Source organism: Gambusia affinis, linkage group LG24 (assembly GCF_019740435.1).
Source record: "Gambusia affinis linkage group LG24, SWU_Gaff_1.0, whole genome shotgun sequence".
Classification (NCBI taxonomy): domain Eukaryota; kingdom Metazoa; phylum Chordata; class Actinopteri; order Cyprinodontiformes; family Poeciliidae; genus Gambusia; species Gambusia affinis.
In genome coordinates this window covers 9920698-9948042 of record NC_057891.1, presented here as the reverse complement: position 1 = coordinate 9948042, position 27345 = coordinate 9920698, and the positions used below count along the sequence as shown (strand labels likewise).

The 27345-nt window shown below is 37.4% G+C and overlaps 1 protein-coding gene across 2 annotated transcripts; it reads right to left on the bottom strand.

The window, feature by feature from the left end:
• Positions 1 to 945: 945 nt before the first annotated feature.
• LOC122827169 (protein SON) lies at positions 946 to 27333 on the bottom strand. 2 transcript variants are annotated; one of them, XM_044109795.1, is made up of 20 exons: positions 27152 to 27333; positions 26573 to 26776; positions 25576 to 25610; positions 23559 to 23743; positions 22770 to 22960; positions 21991 to 22169; positions 20814 to 21081; positions 20529 to 20722; positions 20275 to 20427; positions 18283 to 18458; positions 17131 to 17265; positions 16670 to 16756; positions 16349 to 16567; positions 13247 to 13357; positions 13023 to 13139; positions 10489 to 10636; positions 10109 to 10177; positions 7981 to 8096; positions 5762 to 5863; positions 946 to 1575 (listed from the first exon to the last, which is right to left on the bottom strand). In XM_044109795.1, the coding sequence occupies exons 1-20, from the start codon at positions 27232 to 27234 to the stop codon at positions 1498 to 1500; spliced, it is 2850 nt and encodes a 949-aa protein (XP_043965730.1). In that variant the 5' UTR covers positions 27235 to 27333; the 3' UTR covers positions 946 to 1497. The 2 variants fall into 2 exon arrangements, with proteins under 2 accessions (XP_043965730.1, XP_043965731.1); XM_044109796.1 differs by having other exon boundaries at positions 26573 to 26773; positions 27152 to 27280.
• Positions 27334 to 27345: the final 12 nt, after the last annotated feature.

The window sequence follows — 27345 nt, the reverse complement described above, 5'->3', positions numbered from 1 at the left end:
CGTTTGGTCACCCTAACTAACATTCAAAAGTGACCAAAACATCAACCAGAAAACATAGGTACTGAGAAGTGGCCCCCCACCTGCAGAAACACTCCTTTATTGAGCGTGTCTTGCTAATTGCCAATAATTTCCCCCTGTTGTCTATTCCATTTGCACAACAGCATGTGAAACTGATTATCAATCAGTGATGCTTCCGAAGTGGACAGTTTAATTTTGTCATATTGTGTTGTTTACATGTTCTCTTTAAAAATAATATATATAAATATATATAACTTAAATGAATTTTGACTTCATAGCCTAATCCCTTGAAATTGGGCCTCCATCTCTTTACAAATGAATTCAATAAACTTTATTTATAAAACATCAAATCAGAACAAATGTCATTTATAGGCCCTTTAGAAGACAAGCAGGTCAAGTTCCCATTCTTTTCTTCCCATTTTGAAACAAGAACATTGCTATTTCCATATAGGTGAAGGTACAGCAATATATTTTCTAACCTTTCAGAATCTTTGATGCATCAAACAGAAACCAGTCCCTCCTGAAGGCAATCCTAATGGAGAATGCAGTTGAAAGATTATTTACTTAAATTAACATAATTTAACAATGAAGATTTGACCTGAGTTGGATTTGATTGTTTGAAACAAGTCTCATAGTCAAAGCAGTAGGTAACCATGTAGAGTAAAGCCAAACTGCTAGTCACTAGTGGAAAACGGTAATTTAAGTCCAAATTGTCTGTACTATTACATTAAGGTGGAACTAAACAAACCTCCTTACATTATTTTCCACAGTTCCCTTTTAAGACCTCATTTACCTCAGTAGGGTGGAAAGTGTGCACTACTCTCATGTCACCTGAACCTCTGATATTTTTTGAGACTTCAGCAACTAACAAAGCTGTGTGACATTTCCAGTGAATACACTCAAAAACCCCCAGGCTATTTAACCATGTTACATAAATAAAATCTTTATTTCAGTTTGCATATGTTACAAGGCTTTATTCCAACCTGAACAGCCTTGTGTGAAACATTTAGTCAGAAGGAAAACTACAAGAGGACAAACAGAACCAAGGCTTGCCATTTACTGCTAGAAGTCTTTACTTAGTTTCAACTAATAAAAGATTAAAACAGATGCTATACATTACACTCACTATACATATTTACATAACTTACAAAGGTACACCCATGCATATTTTATACAATCTCTGTGTAATACGTCCGAGTATGTTAGAAGGGGTTTATAACCACCTAGATGGCAGCTGAGATCTTACTATCTACCAGCTACAACGGTGAACAACAGAATATTTAGGTACCAGAAAGAAACACTACAAGTGGATTTACTGACTGGCTCGGTTCCATGTTGTGCACCGGGTCTGCCATGACAATGAGGCATCCTGAACAAAAGCAGGAAGCTGTTTTAGCTGGAATACGTCCTGTGCCTTCCTGACTGACTGTCACAAACTGAAATGTTTGCAGTAGGAAAATAAAAGCTCTGTGTGAATGTCTATGTGGAGAACAGAGGGCCGGTGGAGGCAGCAGTGAAGACAGGGCCGGTGTAGAGTCCAGGTCCATCTGCAGGAACCTGCCAGAAAAAAAACAGGAACACATCTCAAAACAAGATGTTCACTGATGCATCTAATGCGTTTTAACATGACACTGGGTAGCGTTAGCAGTCTAATGTTCCTGTTATGTACTCAGAAATTTTCTTGATTTTTTATTACATTTCTGAGATTTATCTAAACATTTCTGAGTTTTCTGGTGGAAATTTACTCTTATCCCCCTCGGTACAACATGGCCCACTGGCCTAGAATCATAAGGAAGACTGCTGACATTACAACTTTTCAGCTGCCAGTAGCTGCACTTCCATTGACCATAAAATTACGTACATTGGAATTATGAAATTAAGTTTGCTTAATGGAAACACGCCAAGCTAAAAAAAAAAAAAGTTTGAGGTGGTTTTACCGTTGTATCAAAATTGGTGTATTTCGCAGAACTACAATGGAAAAACTTTTTCTGCATCCTGAGTTATGATCAACAACTGAATGTTATTAAGAAGAAGAAAAGAATATGACAGGAAGTGGTAGGAGGATGATGGTGAAGCATGTTTTTTTAAATAACTTGAACAAGCTTACTCCGAAATTGTAATTTTTCAGCATTAGCGGAATATTGAAGTGTTGCGCGCATTCGTAATGCTAATTTAGCTAATAACAACCTCCACAATTTGGCTTAGAAGGTTGGTGTTACCGTTACTGTATCCTAGCATGGAAAGTTGAGTGGAAGATTTGCTAAAGTAAGATCTTGCAGTGGTGTCCAAAGCTGGTCCTCAATGTTTGAGGTTCTCCCCTCCCCAAGTTAACTCTACAGTCCTTCACTCTATCAGCAAAACTATTCAAGGTGTTTTATTGGCATCATGTAATATTTTCATATCACTCTGGGGAATGAATTGCTTTAATGAGCTGAACTTTTTAAATTGAATCACTAAATTACATTAACCTTTTTATGCTGTTCTAATCTACTGAGATGAACCTGTTTGGAAGAACAATAGGCCATGTGCCCATAATCAACACCAAGCAAAAATATTTGACATTATTGGCATGACTCCTACTGTTTCCATCACATCTGATTGTTTGTGGCACAAGAGTTTTTCAAGGAAACTCCAGTCAAAAGGAACTTATTGTGAATAGCTTTCCATACAAATGTGTGAATAATTAGAAGTTTGCAAAGAGGTTTACAGCAGCCACAGCGCTGAAGGCTGCTCTCACTTCTACCTTGCCATGTTTGCAGCAAGATGCTACAAATCTTCAAGAAGTTTGCGGTTGAAAGGATTTCCTTCACAGCCATCTGTTGGAACAGCAGCAGTGATTTAAGGAAGTGATTGGAAAGTTCACTGTGTGGGGAGCTGTCTATCCAACACAATCTAAAGAGAAGCTACAAAAATATCTCAGGTTTTTTTTAGTTAGATTTAGTCTCTGATGGATGTACACATAGATAACTTGTGGTCTTTTATTTTAAACCCAACATTAAAACCTCATTGAAGAAGTTCTTGGGTATAGTTGAATTTCACACAAAATTAGGTTCCTTTACGGGTCTAGAAGCCATAATAGCTGGGAAGATGGACATGACTGATTACCTTATATTTCTTAAAAATCAGCTGGTCTTTTGATAAGGAACAAAAAAAATTTGAAATAGAGTTTATTACAAAATATTTAGAAAATATTAGACAAACAATATTTAAGATCTGATCATTTTCATATTTCATCTGCAAAAGGTGCGACTGAAAAATCTCATCTCTGGTTTGTACTTTGATAAAAAAAAAAAAAGAGATCCGTTTTGTACACCATGAGACGCTAATGCTAAACTTTGTGAAATCTTGATTAGCTGCACCAAATTTTATCTAAGAGCAGCCAAATGTCTGGAATATTGGATATCAGGAAGCGACCTTATAAAATGCTTCCAAATACAACCTTCAATAAACTGCTGCTGCCTCTGAGGCTGATGCTCTTTACTGAAGGAAACAAGTGTCAGCACATCTCTGCCGACGAAAGTCACACAAACCCGAAGCTTTTAACTTTTTTTTTTTTTTAATCAAAACTACACTTAAAGTAAACAGCATCTCCACTGCCTGTAATGCATTGACGAACTGACTGACCCCTGGAACATGCAACACCCTCCATTCTTCATGTTAAAATACTCCAAAGCTGCATCCAAACCCCAAGGGCCGGACAGAAATAATGGCTCCAACCATATGGGTCAGAATCTTTCTTTCCTTGCCAGGCTTTCCTCTTCAGGCTGTGAGCTCAAATAAAAAGGAGCATTTTAAAAGGAAACAAACTTCCACCTGACATGTTAACCTCAATGAGGGTCAGTAGGGTCAATCTGCGGACAGCAGCAACAGTCCCATCTCTTGCTTTTCTTCTTTTACACTCCACGGACTCAATATAGACAATATAGTGAGTAGAGGTGGAGAAAAAAAAAATTCCGTAGAATATCGCAATTCCTAGTACTGGGAATTCTGAATCAATTCAAAATGTCAAAAAATAAATTTTAAAATCTTTTTAAGTTATCTATTTTATGACAAAACCCAGCACACTAGTCAAAGTTCAAATTGAAGAATCTGTTGGAAGCAATTTTTAGTCAGACTTTAAATAAATCTGGTAGCTATGGAAAACCACCAGAGGTTTTATTTGCAGTTTGGACTTCTTCCAGTTAAGAGGTCTGGTCTTTTTGATTGAAGACAAGACTTCTGGAACAATGTTCTTTGGTAAGAAGAGACCACAGTAGAAATACCACTATCAGGTATAGTGGTGGGATAGAATCCCAATCGCCCTGCAGTCGACCATGAGATACCAAGGTTTCCCAAAATTCTAATGTGAGGCCATTGTTCCAAATCTAGCAGCTAGTCTAAAGAATCAAAATAAAACATAAAAGAATCAAAAGTTCATTTGATGTTTGAACTTTTGATGTTTGAATCAAAAGTTCAGACATCAATCTGTTTAAAATACAATGACTGCTTTTCTTGCTCTGAGGTTGAATTTCACTTCTTTCAGAACGTTCAAAATGTCTTCATAAATAAATACCAGCAATTAGAAAATATTATTCTAGCCTGATTTCATCAGGTAGACGTTTACTTTCATTTAATCTTTATAATGAAAAAGTCAAACTATTTAATCTCTTATGACAGCTCACTAATGGACTAATGGGTACAGCATGGCTGATAACTAATGGATCGGTGATAATGGAAGCATTAGTTATTCCATATGGCTAATCTATAAGTCTATAAGTCCATATTAAGTCAGACTCTGTCATTTCATCAAAGTATAAAATCAACTCAAAATCTACTTCCACTTGTTTCCTTGGAGAATTTTTCCAATATTTTTGTTTAATGACCTGCAAGCATTCTACATCACAAGAATGAATGTCAGCATAAACTCAATAAAAATGAAGCACACCTTTAGAAGACGCAAAAGAAAAGGCAACAATTCTGCAACGCTGCAATCTGAGGAACAGACATGCCGTTTTTAGCTGTGTGTATATGCAGATATATGATTTTTATTTTATTTTCAGAAATATTCACTTCATCTAGGCCCATTTTCAATAAATTCAATTAGATTAAAAATCCATTGTTTATCCCAAAGGGAAATTAAATGTTATCATAACTCGTATCATCTGAGTATCTTCAAATAATTGCTATGGATGGTGATGTTGTGGGCAGGAAGGATCTCCTGTATCTCCTGACCGAATAACTTTTTCAAAGGGAAAAATACTAATTGTGTTAATGCTTTAAATAAACATCAAATTCTTTGCTTCATAGTATTCAAACCTGCAGTTCTACAATACTTTTCCCTCAGCTGAACGTTCCACAGTGATATGCTAGCTCCTAAAGCAGATGCTTTGTGGCCTTCCCTCCTTGTGGAGGGTGTTGATGATTGTGTTGGACAGCTGTGGTATCTATAGTCTTCCTAATAATTTTCTAGGCATTAACATAATGGATTAATGTAAGCCTGTATATCTGTGGTCAATCTAAACACAATAAATGTATTCACTAGAACCAAAAATGATCTCTGCTATACAGTGATCTAATACTCCCGCCTACACAGCAAAGAGTTGAAATAAACAACTGATGAGAGAGAAAAGCTGAGGCGTTTTCAACAAGTTAAAGGCCACGAGAAAATAACAGCTGCTGTTTAAAGGCTCTCTAACTGGGAAGTAGAGTTACAACAACAAGAAGTGCATTCTGTAATTTAGACCCAGAGAAGACGAGGCCGTACCTCTCCGAGAGCCTGCAGGGCGACGGTGGCTGCCATGGCCTTGGCGTGTTTCTTATTGGGACTGGCAGTTTGCGGCTGATAGTCCACCCCGTCCACAGTGACCTGCAGCAACACAGCATATGGATGGCTTTAATAACACAGGAGCTATGGATTCAGTTGAGTTACGCTTTTAATTACAGTGAAAACAAGAAGGTCAGGAAGATGTAAACACAGAATACTAGATTTATTCAAAAATATATGAGAAAAGTTATGACACTAGCTGCATTTCCATGAATCATAAAATTGTGCAAATTGAAATAACAAATGTATTTTTTGCTTGAAGGGGCAGTACTATGTATTTTCCAGGCACAGTGAAATTTTATGGCACAATGTACTATGTATATTATCTTCGGTTGTTATAAAAAGGCTGTATATATTAAATATGACTTAAAAGAAATTTGATATCAAAAGAAATTGGGCAGGGGCTCCACAGTGTCGCAGTTTGTAGCACTGTTGCCTTGCAGCAAGAAGGTAAATAGGTCTCTCAAAATTCTCCTTAAGTGAGTGTGTGCATGGCTGTTTGTCCTGTCGATCTCTGTGTTGCCTTGCAACAGACCTTTGCCCGAAAAGTTCGCTGGAGTTAGGCACCAGCACCCTTCCCGGCCTCACTAGGGACAAGGGTGTACAGAAAATGGATGGATGAAAAAATAAATAGGGCCTCTGTTTCTTTAAAAGCCCTTCCTCTTTATGAAATTCAGCTTTCAGGAAGTCAAACATGGCTCCTCTATTAATCCTTTAACAGAAAGCAATAAGGTGTGTATTGAAGATAACAACTTGGTGTAAGGGTTTAGAAAGATAAACCAGCATAAAATGGGAAAATGTATAGGTAAATATTAGTAACTGTTACTTCTGACTGCCACTTTGATTTTGATTTTTTTTAATGACAGTAGGACTCTAAAGTCTCAAGTGTTTAGGGGTAGGAGTTTATAAGTTCTCACTTCTTCCTACCCCATTTTGAGCATGATATGTTAACTGAAACAAAAAATCTGTATTTTCTCTTCTTTCTTATGCACTTCTTGTTACTGTGCACTATTTTATTTTTATATTTGTATCATGTTCGAATAAATTTCATTTCATGTTCATCAGCGTTACACTGAGAAGTAGCTCATATGATTTGATCAGCTGATGTACAGTTTTACCAGGTGTTTGCTAATTGCTGCAGGTTAGTCTAAAGGAGCTGAGTGGGGGAATAGAAGTTCTGTGAGGCAGAAGCCTGGAAGCTTAGAAACTGCTGGTCAAACCTGGACATTTTTCACAACTGAATGGTTGACAGAGGACATTATAGGATTTCTCAAACATGCATGAAAGAATCAAAGCAACACTAGATATATTCTTAATGAGGGAATAACACCTTAACATGGTGTAAAGCTCAAAATGTTGCCTTTACACAATACTGCCCCTTAAGGATGTACCTCGGTGATATTAAATGACTTATCATATGAACAAGATTATTCATGTCTCGCTTTACTTGCATTTCCAATATAATAAAAACAAGAACTGGAACTGCTGTGTTGATTTAGCAGAAAATCGACAAAGTTTCTCACACAGTTGTACAGGAAACGCAGCTACTGAAATGATTTTATGGACAACTTGTTTAATGTTGAGCCCTGATTTTGCAGGGCTCAATTTCAATGAAGTCGTTAAGAAAAAAAAGTCTTCAAACTTTTTTTATTTTTCAGTTGAAAGAAAAACAGAACCAACGTGGAGCCAAAGTACAGTAAAATTATAGAGTAATCTGCTCTGATGAAACTTTCATCTGTTGCCAAAATATGACAGTGAATAAGGTATGGTCCATAATCATGTTTGAAGGATCCATGCTAATATAGACACTGTATCATTCTGAATTTACAGTCATATTCAGTTTATTGGGAAATATGTTGCAACGAGTCTCGATTTTCATATTTCATGTATCAACAAACTTTAAGAAAATATATAACACTTTTCATGAAGCCCACATTTCTGTTTTTAAGTCAGTAAATTCAACCAATTTTTTATTGGTCGAATGTAATAATCTACTTTTAAATGTAAAGTGGGAAATCATCATAATTAACAGAAATAAAGGCCATCTGTGTAATTAATCTTTATAATGTATGTCACTTAGTGAGAAAGTTGCTAAAATAAATCCACTTTTCAATAATATTCACATTTATTGAATGGGTCCGTTTATCAGATAATCAAACCTTGAAAAGGAAACTCTTGCGGTGGTCTGGTCCGCTGTGGTGAACCATGACAAATTCTGGCTGTGTGATCCGCTTCTTGTTGCACAACTCAATGAGAGCAGAAACCGGGTGCTTCCCTGTGCACAAATAAAACCAGCATGAAGAAAATGAGACAGAAAGGATGGTGACCATTTTCACAAGTTTAATCAAGAGATTTTCTGTCAAAAGCTGAGTCATGTCTTCAAAATATCAGGTTTTGATGGAGTTCTTTAAACTGCTCCCATTCTAGGCCACACTGACAGCACCTTTGATAATGAGAACATGAAAAAGCAAACAGATAAATCTAAAGCTAATTTCAAGATTTACTGACTTATTTTATGTATACAGACGCAAGGAGAATATTTTGCTTAAACCAGCAACAAAATCAGGCAGGTGGGTCACCATGTATTTCATTAAGTTCACTGATCTCTCCTGAAGAAAACATTTCCTTCACAGTTAGGAAATGTTCTAACATCTACAGTAATGTAGATGTCCAGTTTCATCAGACCACCAGACAAGTCTATGTATATGAATGAGCGTTTGCAAACTGTAATCTGGTTTTTAATGCTTCTTTTAGAGTAATGGCCTTTTCCTCCCTGTCTGGTCTTTCAGGTCATGCCAGAACACGACTCCTTTATCTTTACAAGATTTTTAGCTTTTGTTCTGGGGTTGAATCGCATATTCAGTGAATCAATCCCACTGAATCTGAGAAGAAACAGGTTCTGTGTCCTATTTAGGACGCAGAACCTGTTTCTTCTCTATCCTGAACATTAAGGTAAACAGATGAATGTGGAACCTTCAGATAAATTGCTCCAGTAATTATTGCGATAAACAATAATATTGTTGTTTTGATATTACTTTCAAGTAAATATATTAATAGTGGCGTAATAATGAAAGTTCTCCATCTCAAAGTGGAATCAGTAGATTCCAGACTGGAATTGGAAGTTATTTTAAACATCCAAAATAAAATACAACAACCAAAAACAATAAATAAAATGGAAATAAAAACCACACACAACATGAAGCATTAAACATGGATTATGAAGTCTCTATAAACAAAATTGACCTTCAAAAATATAATTAATATTGAATTTGTCTGTGTTATATTTGTTGCTGCTTTTTCGCCAGGACTAAATGTGTTTTTATCCTGGTAAAATAAAGGTTAATCAAAATGTATAATTTAAGAGGATCATCCATCCATCCATCCATCCATTTTCTTTACACCCTTCTTCCCTAAACGGGGTCGGGAGGGTTGCTGGTGCCTATCTCCAGCTGCGTCCCGGGCGAGAGGCGGGGTACACCCTGGACAGGTCGCCAGTCTGTCACAGGGCAACACAAAGACATACAAGACAAACAACCATTCACACACACACTCACACCTAGGGAGAATTTTTAGAGAAACCAATTAACCTGACAGTCATGTTTTTGGACTGTGGGAGGAAGCCGGAGAACCCGGAGAGAACCCACGCATGCACAGGGAGAACATGCAAACTCCATGCAGAAAGATCCCCGGCCGGGAATCGAACCCAGGACCTTCTTGCTGCAAGGCAACAGCTCTACCAACTGCGCCACTGTGCAGCCAGTGATTTTTAAATAAAAAAAAATAAAAACAAGTCAGTACTAAATATCTAAAATAACTAGAGTAGATAACTTTTTATTTTTAAGAAAGTAATAAAATATAATATTCTAACCAGATATAATGAAGAAATTTGACTCAGTAGATTGCTGAATCATTACAAAGTTATTAAATTTTTTTGTGTGTAAAGACATGGTATCTATATGGATGGCTGATTATTACAAATTGACTTTTGGGATAAGGGGCAATTTTTTTTCTTCCAACTACTCCTATTTTTTCAAAACTTTCTATTTACATCAACATGGGACATGTTCATGTTTAATTGTAAATGAATGAAACAAACTAAAGTGTGTTTTAATGGAGGGGATCCTTATCTGGAATCACTCCACTGCCATGGCGCTTTGAATAAGACAAGCCTAAGCCTAAGTGCTTTAGAGACACAAATCAAGAATCATTCACACATACTTATTTTTTCCATATGTGAATCTTTTCAGCAAGAGCAAGCAGACAGACATAATGTAGTGAATGTGTTACCCATTAGGTCCTTGGTTACAACAAGTCCTCCTGTTTGCTTCTGTGGCTTTTCTCCCTCAGCAACAAGACCTGGAAGATAAAAATCAGTGAGCACAGGAACTCCATTAGAAATGCAGCCGTATTTATTATCATCATCTGTCTGAAAATCTCCCTAAAGAGTCTATCAGTGGGATGTGGAAGGGGCTGATGGAGCTTCCAGAGAGAAGCAGGAGATTTAACAGGAAATTCAGTGTTTGCATGTTGGGAGTTATTATACAGTACAGAACCAAGAATTAACCCTTTAAATGCCTGTATAATAATTTTAATGAGCAAAAACAGGTAATAATTTTCTATAAAATAAATAATTTATACTAAATAACCCAAAAAAGAAAAATTCACACCTTTTCTGTCCACCTTGAAGTCAATGACGATTGGTTCCACCGTCCCCTCGCGGTTCCTCCCTAAGCCCTCGCCCGTTCTCCAGCCCATCTTCCTCATGAGGAACTCCCCAACACCGCCCGACACCGGAGCCGCCCTGAGGAACTGGTCCTACACCCAGGAGAGAAAAAAACCTCTCTGCATCAGCACAATCAATATAGACCCAATATAGCCCTGGAATGGGGTCATTCCACTAACCTTTTTAGTTTATGTCAGGAAGAGGAAGTTATTCAGTTTTAGTTGTAATTGTTTGTTATGTAGACGTTCCAAAAAGTTTATTCAACATGCTTAAGACTCAACCGCAATGTTTCTGACTGACAGACCCAAACCTGACACAGTTAAATCGGATCTAAACTACTGGTGGGTTTGACAGTAGTTACCATCCACAGAGTCAACAGGGACAGACATGCACTGAGGCTCCTGACAGGCACATGTCAGCTTGGTGTCTAACAGCCCTTAGTAAGACATGTAACCACAGACCTGCAGTGCCAACAGCTGAGGAGGACTTTGCAAAGTTTTATCTTGGGGGAGCGAATGTTTAGGACTGGTTTTGAAGGTAAGACATGAAGGCATATTATTGTGGGGGTTAGAAGTACTTGAAAGCTATCTTTTTTTCTTTTGCTGTTGATTTTGTTTAAGGATTTAAGACACATGTTTTATTGATGTTAGTGATTTTACCAATGCTCTATGAAACATCGGATATTATATGTGGTTTAAAATATCTGCACAAAGAAAGTGGTAGGCTACAAAGAGTAGAAATTGAGATCAACTCCATAATTTACATTTGAAAAAAGATATTTACATACACTGAATAAAAAGACACATATAAATTTTTTCACTGTTTGAAGTTAAATTAGACCAAGCTATTCCTGTTTTAGCTTCAATAGAATTACCAAAATTATTTGTATTTGTAAATCCAAGCTTTCTAGTAAATGGAAAGAAATTTTATGATCAAAATTTTAATAACGTATATTAGTTTTGGGCATACACCAAGTTAAATTATTCAAATAAATCTTTTTCCTTTGCTATAAATAACTTCTTCACATCCTTGTGTCCTCTCCTACAGGACAAACCCAGAAGTTAGAACAAAAAGGGAGAAGATCACAAAGGATTGCACAACACAGTGTGTTAGCCCACTGTTTGTGAGGCTACTTTATTGTTGTTGACTGGATCGCAGGAGTCAGCATATAAAGAAAAGCGGTCTGGGATTGAGCTGGCAGCACTACCATTGACTGGTGAAAACTGATCCATCTCATTAAACGGGTGAGCTGCCGCCATCAGTCTCAGCACCGGTTAAGGTCAGTAAGTGTGTTTTTGCAAGAGGAAAAAGGTGAGATGTCACCTCTGTCATAAACTTTCACACCACAGTGTGTAATTTGTCAGTGACAGCTGGGTTACTCTGCAACTAAAGGAGTTTGTGAGAGCCTGCTGGTCAGCCGCTAAGCCATCGCAGAGAATAAAGATGGACGGAAACCAGAAACAATGCAGCAGCATTTGTTAAAAGTCCTGCACTTTTAACAAATGCCATATAATACCATATAAACCATAACATAGAAAACTGTGTTTTCTCAAGGTTGGTAACAAACTGAAACTTTTGTACTGAACGATTTCTTTTCAGTTTCCTTTTAGAAACACTGTATATTTTTTTCTTAACAGGGTATTAAACGTGACATTGCACGCTTTCCTAAATTTCCTAAGTGGGATTGATCGGCACCTGATAATATCACAGTGGGCCTGCTTTTGTGAGTTATCTAATCTTGACTCAAAGACTGAGAAAAATTGCCTCTACTCAACCTGGGCCTGAACGCCCCACAGATTTGGTCACCATGTTTTTCTTCCAAATACCTTTGGGTTTATCATCTAATTTTGAAAAGTTCAGGTAGAGTTTTGTTCAATTTTTCTCTGAGGCAAGTAGTTTGGGGTTCAATTCCCAGTTTGAGGCCTTTGGAAAATGCCACCCTTTCATGCTCTCTCTGATTACTGTGACCGAAGAAAATTTAAAAACTTTTTGAGACCCAAAAGTCCTCTTTTTCAGTTTACACTCCAAACCTTTCGTTCGAAGTTCCTTTGTTCAGAACAAACATAATCTCTGAAACTTAGACTTAAAGACACTGGTACATGTTGGAATTAACATTTAATCAGCTAATATTTGTTCTTCACTCCTTTAGCCAGGTTCATGATTGTTTTTTTGGGTGTTGTTCTTTTATATAACTAATCACTAAAATATATTTGTGTGATTCCTAAAACCAGTTTCCATGTTAAAAGTGCAGTTTGATTGAGATTTGACAGTGTTGGGGAGTTGTTCTGTTTTTCCTGAAGAAATGTAAACCCTCTGCTTAATGGAACAAAACTTCAATGAGGATTTTCATGTTTCACACATTGAACCACTGAAGACCGATGGTGAAAAACATCTGTCCTCGACGTCCTTCATGTATTTCACCATAAGATTTTATGTAAAATGGACTGAATTGGGCCACAGCGGCTAAGTAACCCTTACCTTCTTTAGCCATGCTTGTGGTCCGCTGGTAGACAGCTCCTCTGAGCTGAGAACCTGGGCTCCAGTAGAACCAGTAAAGAGACCAGGAACGTTACTGGACTGAGCCCATGCATCCACCTGTTAAAAAAAAAAAGTATTGTCTTAGAAGCCAACCATTCAATTTTCATTACAACTATTTGAGAAATCAACAGTTCCTTAATAGTCCTGCATGAGAAGTATTGTACCTGCTCTTGAGCGCGGCTGAGCATACAAATGGCACTGATGTCATAGGGGTTCTCAGCCAATCGCCTCTGAGCTTTGATTCTCTCTGTCACTGCCTGGGTGATATCCACATTCTGAAGGGAGAGAAGGAGGAAAAAAAAAGCAATTTGAAGTGATGGAAGAAAACTACCACTAGATTGGTTTGGATGCTTCTGTATGCTTCACTGCTCATCTACAAGGACCCATCTGTTCCAGCTGCTGCTTCAAAACTTAAGGCTTTACTTAAATCTTTGCCGTTTCCACACAGGAGCTGCAGTTCTGATATCTGCCAGAGAAGTTCCAGAAGGGAGGCAAAGGAAAGCTGGGTGTTTAATATACAAATATGTCTGACTGGAGTTAGCTTGAAAGTGCTGAGGAATATATCAGAATAATAAAATGCATGTTCCATCCATCCATCCATTTTCTGTACACCCTTGTCCCTGAGAGGGGTCGGGAGAGCTGCTGGTGTCTATCTCCAGCTAACGTTCCGGGCGAGAGGCGGGGTACACCCTGTACAGGTCGCCAGTCTGTCACAGAAAATGCATGTTTTCAAAGTAATTTATCTGCAGTACGCAGCATACAGTACAACATAACAGCAGTCAGGTTTCAATGGCGTCAGGTCAAACCCACTTTATTCTTGTTTGCAGTTAAAGCTTTCATTAATTATCTTCAGCAGAATATAAGAAAAATAACTATATATTTTAGCTGCAGGTACGTCTTTTGATCAAGCGTTCACTAGAGAAATTCTGTTATGGCATTTTAGGCAATAACATTTTTATTTTCTTATTTAAAAGGGGAACTGTTTTATTTGTATCTTTTAATGTATTTCTAACATTGTATAAAACAGGCTGAAGAAGATCAATATAAAAATCTGCAAAGTGTGATCACGTTTTATACGAATAACTGACTCAGTATAACCGATAGAAAGACTGACTACTCTAATAATTGTTAGCTGCAGCCCTAATATAAACGTGCGAAACTTCATAAAATGATTTTTTTTATATTTGAGGAGTTTTTTCAGAGCTTCTTAGGCTCAATGAACCCAAAATGTGCCCTGCTACAGTTTATACTCAGTTCTACTTTATTTTTTACTCTTCTGAGTCTATGAAAACTATTTCAAAATGCAGTTCTAGTTCTCTGGAAGAACAGAATTAGACTTACAGAAACATGTCAGAGATCCTTAGATCATTTGATCAGTGAGTTTATAAACACACCCAGTGTATAAATGTTCTGCAGCATCTGCTGCAAACACTGTTTGGGCAACTATTTTTTTTATTTTATGACACTTTCACTACATCAAGAACAACATGCATCTGCTCTTTTCCACTCTGAAGCTTTTTCCAAGATTTCCAGCTCAAAACAGCCTGAGTTTGCCGTGTCCCTTCTAATATACACATCCTGACAAAGGTTTTGTAGCTTTTTTTGTCTCAGAATAATATCCCTGCCTGCCTACAAAATACCTTTATTCACATGAAAATGTAAAACACCGCAAGAGCACTGCAAATTGAACAGTGACAGCAAACTGTAAATACTCAGAGTCCAAGTGTCTTGTTATTTCTCATTTTGCTTGTATTGACAGCCCAAAGGCGCTGGCAGTGATGTGTGATCTCTGCCAGCGCTGACAGCCGATCTCATTACAGATGTCTCTCTCTGCATGTGCCCACCAAGCAGAAGACGGTATCTTGTTATTCTGCAGAAACAGCTGCTTCCTGCTCAAAGCTCTGATCAGCACTGCTGGGTTGGGTAACAGTGACCTCTGTGGCACATACGGATGCCTTTAGTATTGATGAAGAAGTTATTCATGGCATTAAAGTGATCGAACCAGAAGCTTTTTGGATTTTCCACAGGTGAAAGGCCTCCTTGCCTAATCTGTAACTCCTCCACAAATTCTCTAAAACTTCACATCTACACATTAAGAAGTTTTGTCAATTCTGTTCAAGAACACTTTATTAATCCAAAATAAATGTAACTAACCTTATCAAAGGTTTTTCAAAGAATTTGTGTTGACGCTGATGGCTGTGGGTAGGAATGATCACCTGGAGCGACTGAAGAGGCTCTGTTGTGTAACCGTCTCAGAAAGAGGATACTTAGGGTTCTGCACATTTCTTTTTTATTTTATTGTATCCAGCCAGTCTTTTGTTAAATGCAGTATTGTAATGACGAAAGGAATTTTATATAATGTTGAACTATACCAACCATTATCCTCTTTAGGAAAGTACAAAATGTTCAAATCAACCCCAGATACAAACTGTAACAATACCCTACTCACACACAAGTTAAGAGAGAGTCAATAAGTCCTGTAGTAACATTGGTTGAAAGGCCATTCAGAGGAAGAAGACATTACTCCATATGGAGCAAAACAAATCTAGATTAGACTTTGCAAATGTACTGAGGTTCTGATGAAACTAAATCAATCATCCATCTATTCCCTCTCATCCCTGAAGCTTCACAACGGAGGCTGGTCCCCAGCATTCACTGGGCAACAGGCACAACTGTCTTGGACAGGTTGCCTTTAAACCATTTTAGTTTAAATAAATCTAATACAGAGAATAGCTGATTCTGTTTTATATTGAAATATTAACTTATCTATATGGAGACTAACATGATAGACCTTGTACATTGTTTGCATGTCTCCGCCTAACTTCAGTGTTAGTGTCAGCAGCCAGGCACTCCTGAGCTGGCTAAAACGAGTCTAGCACAACCTTCTGGTTCAGAAATGAACTGCCATCTAGATAAACATGACGGACTTCCACATACTTTTGTTTGCAAAGTTGAACATTTCTATAAACTCTTTTTAACTAACATGTATGTAAAGCAGTAAAACACCAACAACAGTCAACAAGCATATTGCTGCAGTTTTTTCAATATGAAGGCTCAAATAGCCACAATGTTAAAATATTTCGTATTTTATGGGTGCCATGGTTCTCAGTTTGTCACCACGTGGCACAATTCACTGGGATTTAAACTATAGTGCTTTGTTTATGGGAAATATTGCTTTATCTTCCCGCAATGAATTGTAATTAAATTTATAGGACGATGTGACTTTATTAGACACCAACAATACTTCTAGAGAGTTTATGTCTTACCTGCTGCCGTATTTCAGGGAAAACACTGTCGTTGTCGGGTACAGGTGCCGCCTGCTGCTCAATGACGTCGGGTAACCCTGAATCTGAAGCCTCGCCTGACAGTAAAATGGATGTAGCTGAGGGAGCGTTTGACACAGACTTCTTGCCCGTAGATGTAGATTTGTCAGCTGTTTTCTCAACTGGAACCCACTCTCCATAGGCAACCACTCCTTCTCCCTCCTACATGGTAACATTACAAATAGGAAGAAGCATTAATATGTGTTAGAAACAGATGAAAATCCTTTGCTTATCCTTATTGGTCGTACAGATGTACATCCTGACCTTCTTACGATGTTGTGACCCTGAAGACACAGGAAACTCCTTGGCCATTTCTGCATCACTACGCGATGTTGGACGAACTGTTGTGTTCTGAAAGTTGAAAAAAAAAAATTGCAATAAAAATTTTAATGTTCATTTTATTTTTCTTAAAACAATCCATATAAATGCTGACTGGTAATTTTTCAACTTCACTTATGAACAACATGTTGCATTTAAAGTAATCAATAATCGTCTACCAGATTCAATACCGTTTATTTTTGTCCTATTTTTAAGGAAAATAACATAATTAGTTAATTAAAGACATATTTTTGACAAATTAACTAATTAAAATCTGCCCTTTCTGCATTTTAAGAGCTTTAATGCATCTTTTAATAAAAAACGATTGTCAAATCACACCAACTACAGCTTTATATATGCCCATTTTCAGTGTCCATTTCTCAGTTTAGAAAAGACACAAAAATTACATTAATGTTGAAGTTGATAACTTTTTGCTCTCGAATGGTTGATCCTCCAAAGAGTTTGCCATCATCTTCTTCATCGGAAACATGAGGTAGTGCCACCGGCAGCTCTCCAGTGCTGTCTGCAATCATCTTGCATTTCTATAAAAACACAGAGAACAATAAAATGACTTAAGAGATATAATGTCCCCCCCAGTTTGAGATCATAACTTCTTCTTAAAATATTCAGCCACTATTTGAGGTTTTTAGCTTAGGAAAAATAAAAGGGTTGTAAAGGAGACTTTTTAAATCAACTTTTCTAAACATGCAATAAGGCTGTAGATCTTAACTTCTTACCTATTATGTGGTTTCAAGTGGGAGAGTGCAGATGTACAGTACTGATCAAAAGTTTGGACACACAGTTGTGTCAGAAGTAAGACAAGGTGACATTTTCCTTTTTTTTTTAAACAATTCCTGACAGATTCCAGACTAATTACCCGTCTGGTCTTCAAAGTCTGTTGTTTCTCTCAGTCCTTTAGTGAGAGCATAGACTCTGCATGGAAAGAATACTACAGAAAAATCCTCTACCACTCCTTTCACTTTTCATGAAGTTCAGTACTTAGAAAAGAACACGATTCTTACTGCTATAAAAAACTGTAGTTTTTAGCATCAAAGAAGCATAGTTACAATCCAAATATATTTGAGCATTTATTGAAAATGCATTATTTTTAAATTCTTCATATATATATATATATATATATATATATATATATATATATATATATATATATCCTTAACTTTCACTAACAAAATATGTCAATTATATAAGTACTGTATTTAATTGTATCGGTTTTTGATGGGGATTTATAAACATATAAACAGGATTTATGGTTCTTCAGTTGTAGTTTTGAAAATAAGATGAAACAGAAACTTTAAAATATGCATATTTGCGTTAGTTCATTTTTCTAGTAAAATTATGACAGTAAAAGTATTTCTGCTGACTCATAGAGCTTCTTAGCCTTAGCTTTCATATATCGCCTCCACATTTCAGCCATGTTATAGAGAAATAATACGTGACATCGATGGAACAAATCCTCCAAACTGAGAGAGCATGCTGATGACTGCTTGCTGTTTTTAGTGCTATATTTAGTCCTGAAAACACACACACTGGGATCTTACATCAGTAAATTCCTTAATGCTAATGCTGTTGGCCTGCTTCGCCACTTTCTTTTTCACTTCTTCCAGAGCGGCTGAGTTGGACTGGATGCCGAGGAAAGACGGCTTGTTACCGACGGAGGGCAGTGTGAGCAGCGAAGACAGAGTCCCCATGTTAGACAGAGCTGCAGTCACAGAAGCTACAATGGAGACAAAAATAAAAGATTCAAAAGAGAGCCGATAAAATGGGTTAGCACTGTTCATTTAAGTTAGTGGAACAACAACACATTTATTGTTTTTAATTCTGTTGTGTAGGTTATTTAACCATCAAATTGGCACAAAGCACTATTCTACCCATTCAGCTTTCAAGCATTTCAGGAACCTTGAAAATTCAGGGAACTCCTTTGAAAATGTTTTTCTTTAGAATGTGGACGATGACGTTAATGTTGGGGACGTCTGTTCTTCGCCATCAGATCATGTTTTGAAGCAAAAAAAAATAACCCCCAGTGGGACAAAGACTCTTGCCAAAGAGAACTGTCTCTGTTATCTATCGTTTTGTTTCACGTGTCTTATGCAACATACCAGAAATGCTCAAATATAAAGGTTCTGCCTGGAACCTTTGTATGCAAAAAATAAAAAACTCATCCAAATCTATGTAAATAATTAACTGAAATTGTTGTGTTAAAGTCCTAGCCCTAGAATTAGCCCTTTAGAAGCTCTCAAAGCCATGTCTTCATCTTCTGACTTCTCCATAACTCTGAGACATTATTCTACATTTAGTAAATAAAATACATTTTGATCATTCTAACTGATTTAAAGCAATTGAAGTTCACCCTAATTTAAGGTCAAACATGAAAAAGGCTTTTGTGTTTTTATTTAGAAAGGCATTTTTTTATATTGTGCAGAGGATTTATATAATAAAATGTAATCCCCAGTTCACACTACACAATTTTAGAATTGTCTGCCGATTTTCAAAACCTGAGAGACCACACACTAGCTGACTAAAAATTGTAAGTATAATGTGTTCGATCATAGAGTGTGAGAAATCTCTTAAATTTCCACGATACCACACCTGAATTTAGAGTAAACAAATATGGGCAACGACATTGAAGCAGTAACTGTAGTTTGTGAACTTATTTTAAAGGAAAAGAGACGCAACAAAAGTCAAAGCTTTGGATTAAGAAGTGGAGAGAGCACAATCAGGGTTATATTTGTTGCACTACGATATGGAGGAGAGTTGTACTTTTTTCCCCCTTTTAACAAACATTACACTGGGTTTAATTTTTTTTCTGTTCTGTCGATTAATTAACAATAATCTTTTAATTATAAGTCTTTACGTTTTTGATGTGTTGATGTTGTAGAATATGTGCATGTCCTAGCCTTTGTTTCAGAAAGCTGAAAGAGATCAGAGCAGCTTGAACTAGAAGAGTGCATGTGCTGCGTACCAGATAGCGGTTATCCATATTTTTTCCCCAACTGATTGCGGAAGGATAACATCTGTCAGTTTCTTTCTGTATTTTTCTCTGTTGTTTTATTACTGCAGACTGAAATTAAACAAGCTATTTCAACCAAAGAATGCACTTCAAACTAGATGTACACTGTGCGAAAAGTTTATAATTTTTCTGTTTTATTTATTTTTTATGATTGGCTACCTGTCACATCCAACAGGGTTTGTTCTCATTTTGTAAACTGAATGCTGTGTGGAACTCAATGTGTGTGGAACACCACACACATTGAGATTATTAGGCCAAGTCAAACATGTTGAATATTCCTGATTTTAGATCGGAGAGGTCCCAACGTTCTACCGACTGGACCTGATCAGTCGTAATACACTACACACACTACAGGATGATCGGTTACGATTATCGCAAGCGACAATCTTAGAATGCCGAACATTCTAAGATTGTCGTAAGGACAAAATCGAGGCAAAAAATTGTGTAGTGTGAATTGGGCTTAAAATAATCTAACCAACATCCCAGAATGTTACATATTTAAGAAATGATTTCCAGATTTTACCAGCAGTCATGCTAGCCATCGCTGCATTCATGGCCATGTTTGGTAGGGCCAGAGGAAGCACTGTAGTCCTAAGGCTGGCAGGGACGGGCATCCCAGCTTTCACACACATGGCAGCAGCATTGGCCTTGGCTATTTCCAACAACTGCTCCTTATCTGAGGAAACACAGAAACAGGAGTAATACCCCAATTTATTCAAAAACTCATAGTGGCAAATGGTAGCTTTGACTGTGGAATGCTGGTTTAGAGTATCTGACCCAGTTCACTGATGCGTTTTGGGCTGGTACTCCTGCTCCGGTCCTTTCTTGTGGGCGATCTTTTTTTGCGCAGGATGAGGACAGGGGAGTGGCTCGGTTCACGTTTCCAGCGGTCCCTCTGGCTGTAGGTTAGCCTCCTGCGGTTGCGTGATGCAGACCGTGACCGGGACCTCCGGGAGCGCCGGTGGACCGACCTACACAGAGAAGAAACCAACAAAACACAAACGATGACATCAGTTCTGATGCTGGTACGTTGGATGTTACAGAATGAAAACGTAACGCTACCTGGAGCGTGACCTCTTCCTCCCTGAGCGGCTCCTGGATCTGGATCTTCTCCTGTAGCTCCTGCTGTGGGACTTGGATCTTTTTCTCTTCTTTGATGACTTCCTGTCTCTGTCTCTGCCTGGGGACTGGGACTGCTTTCTTTTCCTCCTAGCTGGTGACTTGTCATGAGACCTGGGCTTTTCTGAAGCTTTCTGATGAGGGGCGGTGGACTTCGGGGCTTGTTTGGGCTCAGAGGGTGTGGGTGGCTTGTGGGCAGATGAACCAGAACCTAAAGTTTTAGGAAGACCAACAAACAAATTTTAATCAAAACTCCAACTGGTGCTTTGAGACAGTGTGATATAAACCAGTGTGTGTCTCTGTGTGTGTGTGTGACCTACAACTTTCTTGAAGCTTAACCAAGAACCCTGCTTCCATTTATTAATTAAAATAATTCAATTTCAAGGAAGCAGCATTCAGTTAACAAAACCATTTTAACATCAGTTCAAAATTGAAAAAGTCTCATACAAGGTCTGAAGCAGAACTATTTATTCTTAATTCTCATTATTTTTGAACACTTTCATTCTAACAGTAGTAGTTTGTTCTTTGCCATTAATTCTCCATTTATAATTTTCTAATAAGTATATGCTGTCATGTACATTTACATTCCATTTCAAGGAAGCAGCATTCAGTTAACCAAACCATTTTAACATCAGTTCAAAATTCAATACATTATAACACGCCTCCCAATGATTAAAAGTAACTTTTGAATGGCAAATATTAAGCATCAATAATTTGACTTACCGTACTTTAATTGGTCTAGCGCAATATTATAATCTTAAATGTGTTTTCATCACCTACATTTAGAAAGTAAAGACAATTAACATAGATAGAGGCTGGAAATCCTGTATATATACACAAATCTTTTCAATAAATTACAATATTATTGAAAAGTCCATTTATTTCAGGAACTTTATCTCTATGTTAAACAAACTACATAGATTACTTACACAGATGAAGAATTCATTTCTTTTATATATGAGGATTTTCCACTTACAGGTAATGAAGGCATGACATTTAAAATTAGAACTTAAAAAATAATTGATATTCCACATCAGATTGTTAAATTGGGTGAGATGTGTCTCATTCACTAAATGTGCAGAGGAGCACATGGGGTTTTGTTTGCTTTACGTGATCTTGCCTTGTTTTTCAGTTTTGTCTCGATTCTCCCCTGGCTCCGCTGTTTTTGGTTCAGCTCTCTCTTCTACCAGCAGGGGTCTATGTGCAGAACTGAGGTTCTTCACTGGCGACTGAGGCCTCTCTGAAGGACACTGGGGATTGAGCACGGATTCACACAAATGTCCTGTCGTCTCAGACGGGCTGCAATCAACCACACCACAACATCATTTGTTTCATTTAAGAAACATATCAAACAATTAAACATTTTTCTGGCCTGTGAGGGGCTGTCTTCATTACTGTAATGACAGCACTTGATTAAAGCCAAGTGACAGATTCCATGGAAAAATACATTAAGTAACCAGTAAAACAGATGATGAGCTTTGAAGCTGTGTTAATGGGCTTTATGTATATTTTAATGCCAATTGTGGCATCAATGTGAAACGTCTTCAGGCACTTTCCTTGGACTTTCCTAATGACAATGACTATTTTTAGAACTTGACTGACAAGGTCCCTTCGGGCAACAGGGTGCCCGCGGACACCGTGTTGGTGACCCCTGTTTTAGACCTTCCTCATTGGTTCTTATTAATTTTGAGTAAAACTGATGTTCATGGAGATGGCCTGAGGGTTTGGATTAGACAGGTTGCAGACCCCTGCATTAGTGATTTACCGTAATTAGGCCGATTAGTCCTTGATCAGAAGGACACAGACTAAAAAAACTGAGTTTTTCAATTGAATGCTTCTGCAACTGCCTCTAGGGGTGGGCATTTATCATATTGTTTGTTGTGATAATACTTGCAATACCTGCTTTCGCGTTGGTGGCACTGTGAAGGAGACGGTGATTGAGTCTGTGACCTTTGGCAGTGGAGTCCCAGCAATGAGGCGGGGTTGCTCTTCACTGAGGAGGAATGGGACTCAGAATTGGAATGTGATGGCGGACACGGGCTCCTGCTCCCAGCTCTCATTTCATTTCCAGTCCCTTTATTGGAGCTGTCCTGTTTTAGAGTGAAAAGCAGCAACACAGAGATAGTTTGGGAAAGTGTCCAAAATGATCTGAGGCTCATATTCATACAGAGAGAGAAGGATCAGAATCGGTCCAGCTTATCCACTACTTGTTAGGAATTTGAAGAATTTCAAGCATTAAATGAAGAAAGTTTAAAGTTTTTACTTCTGGAAATGCTGATCTTATTTATTTAAAATAAAAATAAAAAATGCTGTCAAACAGCAGCTCGATTAATTAGAGATTCTTGATTTGAATATAAATGGAGGTTCTTATGCAAATTAGTGAAATCAGGCATTTTTGGGTGGAACTCTGACCACCAGATGGCGACAAAGTGTTTCAACAGGAAGTGGTGAGGTAAACACATTTCTGGAATTGTTTCTGTCACATTTCCTGTTTGAATTGTTTTTGTTTCTTTACTTCATTCATCATGGAAACAGACCAGTGGGAAAAGTAGCAGGCTCACCATCAACTCCATATATCCAGATTTCAAAATGTCAACAGTAAGTAGAAGATAAATGATACATTTGATGAGACTAATAATCCATTTAAAAAAAGCAGCATCTATTTACTCTAACATGAATTATTATTACCTGTTTGGGGATGATATCTGGGAGCTGTTCCTGTCGAGGTCGCAAGCATTCATTGAGCTTCTGCTTCGATGTGACTTCCGAGTCCGAATCGGACGTGTTCTCTTCACTTCTCCTTCTCTTCTTTTTCTTCTTTCTCTTCTTCTTTCCTGATGAGTGCTCTCTGTTGGAGCTGGACTTCTTGTCACCTAGACCATTCAGTAGACATGTTTAAGACACTGATGACTCCCAGAGCATGAAGACTGAATTATGTAAGATCCAGACATCTTCTCTTGCAAGACTTAAACTGCAAAATGTAAAGTTTTTGCACTACAGCCATTGGAAAAGAAAGTGCAACCCTTTTCAGTTCTCAACTAGTTTGGCATCGAAATCTTCAGCATAGAGAGAAGTTCTTTGTGGACTCCCAATAGTTCAAACCCAAATATACCTTAATATGAATTACTACCTATGGGTTTTTTCATCTCTGCTCTTTGGGTACAGTCAATCAGCACAAGGGAAAATTAATGAAATTCCTGGATTGGTTGGTTTGAAAATGTTACCCAATAGTGTGCCAAGTAGCAATGTATCTACTTGACATACCTTTGGGAAGGTTTGCCAACTTCCTAAGAAGGGTTATCTTTTGAAGGTTTTGAATAGGCTCTATAAAAAATTCAGGACTAGGCACAATTGTCTTGAATAATTCACAGTCTCTGTACTTTGCTCTTATTTCTCCAATAAAACATTCTTCCAAAAGTGCTAACTTTCTTTCAGATGCTGTTTTGCAAACTCTTTCTCCTTCAACACTTCCAAATAAGCCCTGCTTATTCATGTCTTCCTCTCTCAAACCTGACAGGTCAACAAACTGCAGAGTCTAAGTTGGAATCCTCCTAGTGGCTCCTGGAAAGAAATCACAGCTGTCTAAAAGGTTTTCCACCTGGGAATAACCTGGAAATAGTTTGAAAACAGCATATATCCATCTTGGCATTGTGTTAAGATCAGTCTGTATGCAGCAGACTTCTGCTTTAAAAGAGAAGGTTACACTAATGTTCAATAGTGAATACATTTGATTAGCAGCAGATTAGCAGTCATCCTCAGTGTTTCTCATGACAGCACTATCTCTCACTGATAATTGTAGAAAACTCCAGGCATGAATTTGAGACTGGTTTCAGAAAGAAAAAAATTATTTTTAACAAAAACACCAGTGCTCTACCTCTGACATGAAAATGTCCTTCTGCCAATAACAGCAGTTGGAACACACACATGCGTCTCTTCAGCTTCTCCACTGGTTTACTATAGGATTTAGATCTTCCAGTTTTCCAATAATGCATAACTATCAAGTAGTATTTCCAAATTTTCTGTCAACTTTAAACATTTTTTAACTCAAAAACATGGCAGACAGCTGGATGACTGCCTTAGTGCCCCAAGCTCCAGGCTTAGCAATTTTTCTGAGGTAAACCCTGCAGAAAATTAAACCTCCTGTAAGACTGCGAAGGTAGCCTCACTCCCAACAACCAACTTATAGTATCACATATGGATTATTCTGATCTTACATTTCAGCTATTTACCTCCAAATTGCTACTAAATTGCACAAACTGACTTTGACTAGACTCACATTTACATCATTTTAAAAAGTAGCAAATGCTGTTGAAGAAATTTTAAAAATTTATGTCTTTATATGTCCATTTGTGCCAGGTGCATCACATCGTATATAGTATGGATTATATATATATATATATACAAAAGACATAAATAAAAAATTTTAAGGACTTTGTAAAGCGCTACATGTGACGTTTTCCCCACTCACTATAAAAATATAAAAATGGCAAAATTTTATATTTTAAGCATTTTTCCCAATAAATATATCTACCTTTTTTCCTCCATGCCTGTAAGACATATTGATATAAATCCTATCCCCTCTCTCACTCCCGATAAATCTGGAGCAAAAAGTTCAAGGTTGGCCCTCAAAAAACACAAAGCACATGTAAAAGGTGAATATTTTTACTCGGTTGTAGAAAGTGCAGATGAGTTCTGGTCGACTCACCTTGCTCCTTCATCTCTGGAGCTGGTGTCTCTTTTCTATTAGGAAAAGACAAAAGACAGGCAAGTTACAATGAAAACATCCATGACAACCAAAAACAGCAGAATATGAAGTCTCAGAATAGGCCAGCTTAAGTGTCTGTGTTACATCCATTTGTAACTTTCACAAGTTCTCCCTCTCTTCTAACTCGATTATGTCTATGACTGGTTTCAGCCAGGTCATGTGTTACTATGGTTTCTAAACTGTTTGGAATTTTACATTAGAAATTCCAAACTTTTTAAGCTCTGCTAAATTAGCAGATAGCCTGACTAATGAGCCAGCTAACATTAGCAATTATATTTGTGCTACTCTATAAAGAGAACAAGAGCAACTCAGATTAATAATCTGCACAATAAACACTTAGCATGTTTTTACATATTTTTTAAATTCACCTGGCCCTTTATTTATTCTCACTGTCTGTTGTGAAATTAAGTAAACATTTAAACATCCCCTTAAAGCAACAGTGAGTCATTCTGGTATCAAAATGATAACATGTCCTTTAGGTAAAGTGCATTCAGGGATATACAGCCAAAGATAATATTTGCTATTATTTCATTTTAAGATGGATTGAATCGTGACTGCTATAAATTTCAGTAAAGATCTATTATTACTGTGAGCATGTCAGCTTCTAATCTACACAATGCAATATTTTCTTTCATTTAAAAAGTGAGTTAACTTTGTCCTGGGGTAAAACGATTACAAATTATGAGATACATTTGATAGGTTCACAGGAATAATGAATTAAAATAACTGAAAGTAATTAAAACTGATCTTTTAAATTGTTGCAGTGGTAAACTTGACATTTTGGAACAATAATGAAATAGAAGAAAACTATTAACTGATTAATATTTAAGTCAACTGTTGAACAAAGTAAAAGCAATTATTGAAGGATATTGTTAATATGATAACGTGATTATCTATGGTCTTTCAGATTAACCTGTTTGGAAGATGGAAGTTTTACCTCGGCTCTTGTCCCTCCATGTCGGCTCCAGATTCAGAACTGCTCTCCTTCTCATGGTTCTTCCTCTTCTTCTTGCTCTTGTGCTTTTTGTGCTTCTTCTGCTTCTTTTGGGACTTGCTGGGGTCCTGATCCTGGGCGCTCGGAGGACTTCTCTTTGCCGCATCACTAACTTTATCTTCACAGTCCGCGCCTGTTGCCTCACTGCTGGAAAACGGATCAGAACATCACATATTACCTTCTGATTATTTAAGAAACACGACAGCAGCATTGAAAAGATACATGTGGAAGCAGAGAAAAATATTTAGCGTTGATCTTTCTGGCAGTACAGCTGTTTGGCCTTTAATCTCCATCGTGGTTAAAATAATCTTTAAAAATCAAACTGATGATCTTTATAAATATATAAAACAGTTTCCATCTGTATGAAGACTTTCATCCTCTGCCCTTCCCGAAGCTTGCATGCTCTGCATGGTTAGTTCACAACATTCAGAACCACATGATTCGGCGACATTAAGACTGCAGAACTATCGTTAGAAATAGTCCGTCAGAAGAAACACAAGCTAAATACGACTGCCAACATACCTTTTATCACCCTTCTGTTCCTCTATCTCGCGAATCTTGTTTAGAATAAAATCCTGGAAAATTTGTTCTATGTTGGCCGCCATGTTTCAGTGTGTAACTAGAATAAACGTCCGGGTAGGAACTCCATCCGCTCGATAGCTGCACCCTCTGCTGTTCGTTTTTTTTCTCAACTTTATTTGTAGACATACCATTTA

Excerpts from the sequence above, each read along its gene's own strand:
- LOC122827169 (XM_044109795.1), bottom strand. The coding sequence starts at position 27,234 with ATGGCGGCCAACATAGAACAAATTTTCCAGGATTTTATTCTAAACAAG. Across the intron at positions 16,757-17,130 it reads TTATCAACTTCAACATTAAT|AACACAACAGTTCGTCCAAC; the intron begins GTAATTTTTGTG and ends TTCAACTTTCAG. Across the intron at positions 13,358-16,348 it reads TCCCTGAAATACGGCAGCAG|AATGTGGATATCACCCAGGC; the intron begins GTAAGACATAAA and ends CTCTCCCTTCAG.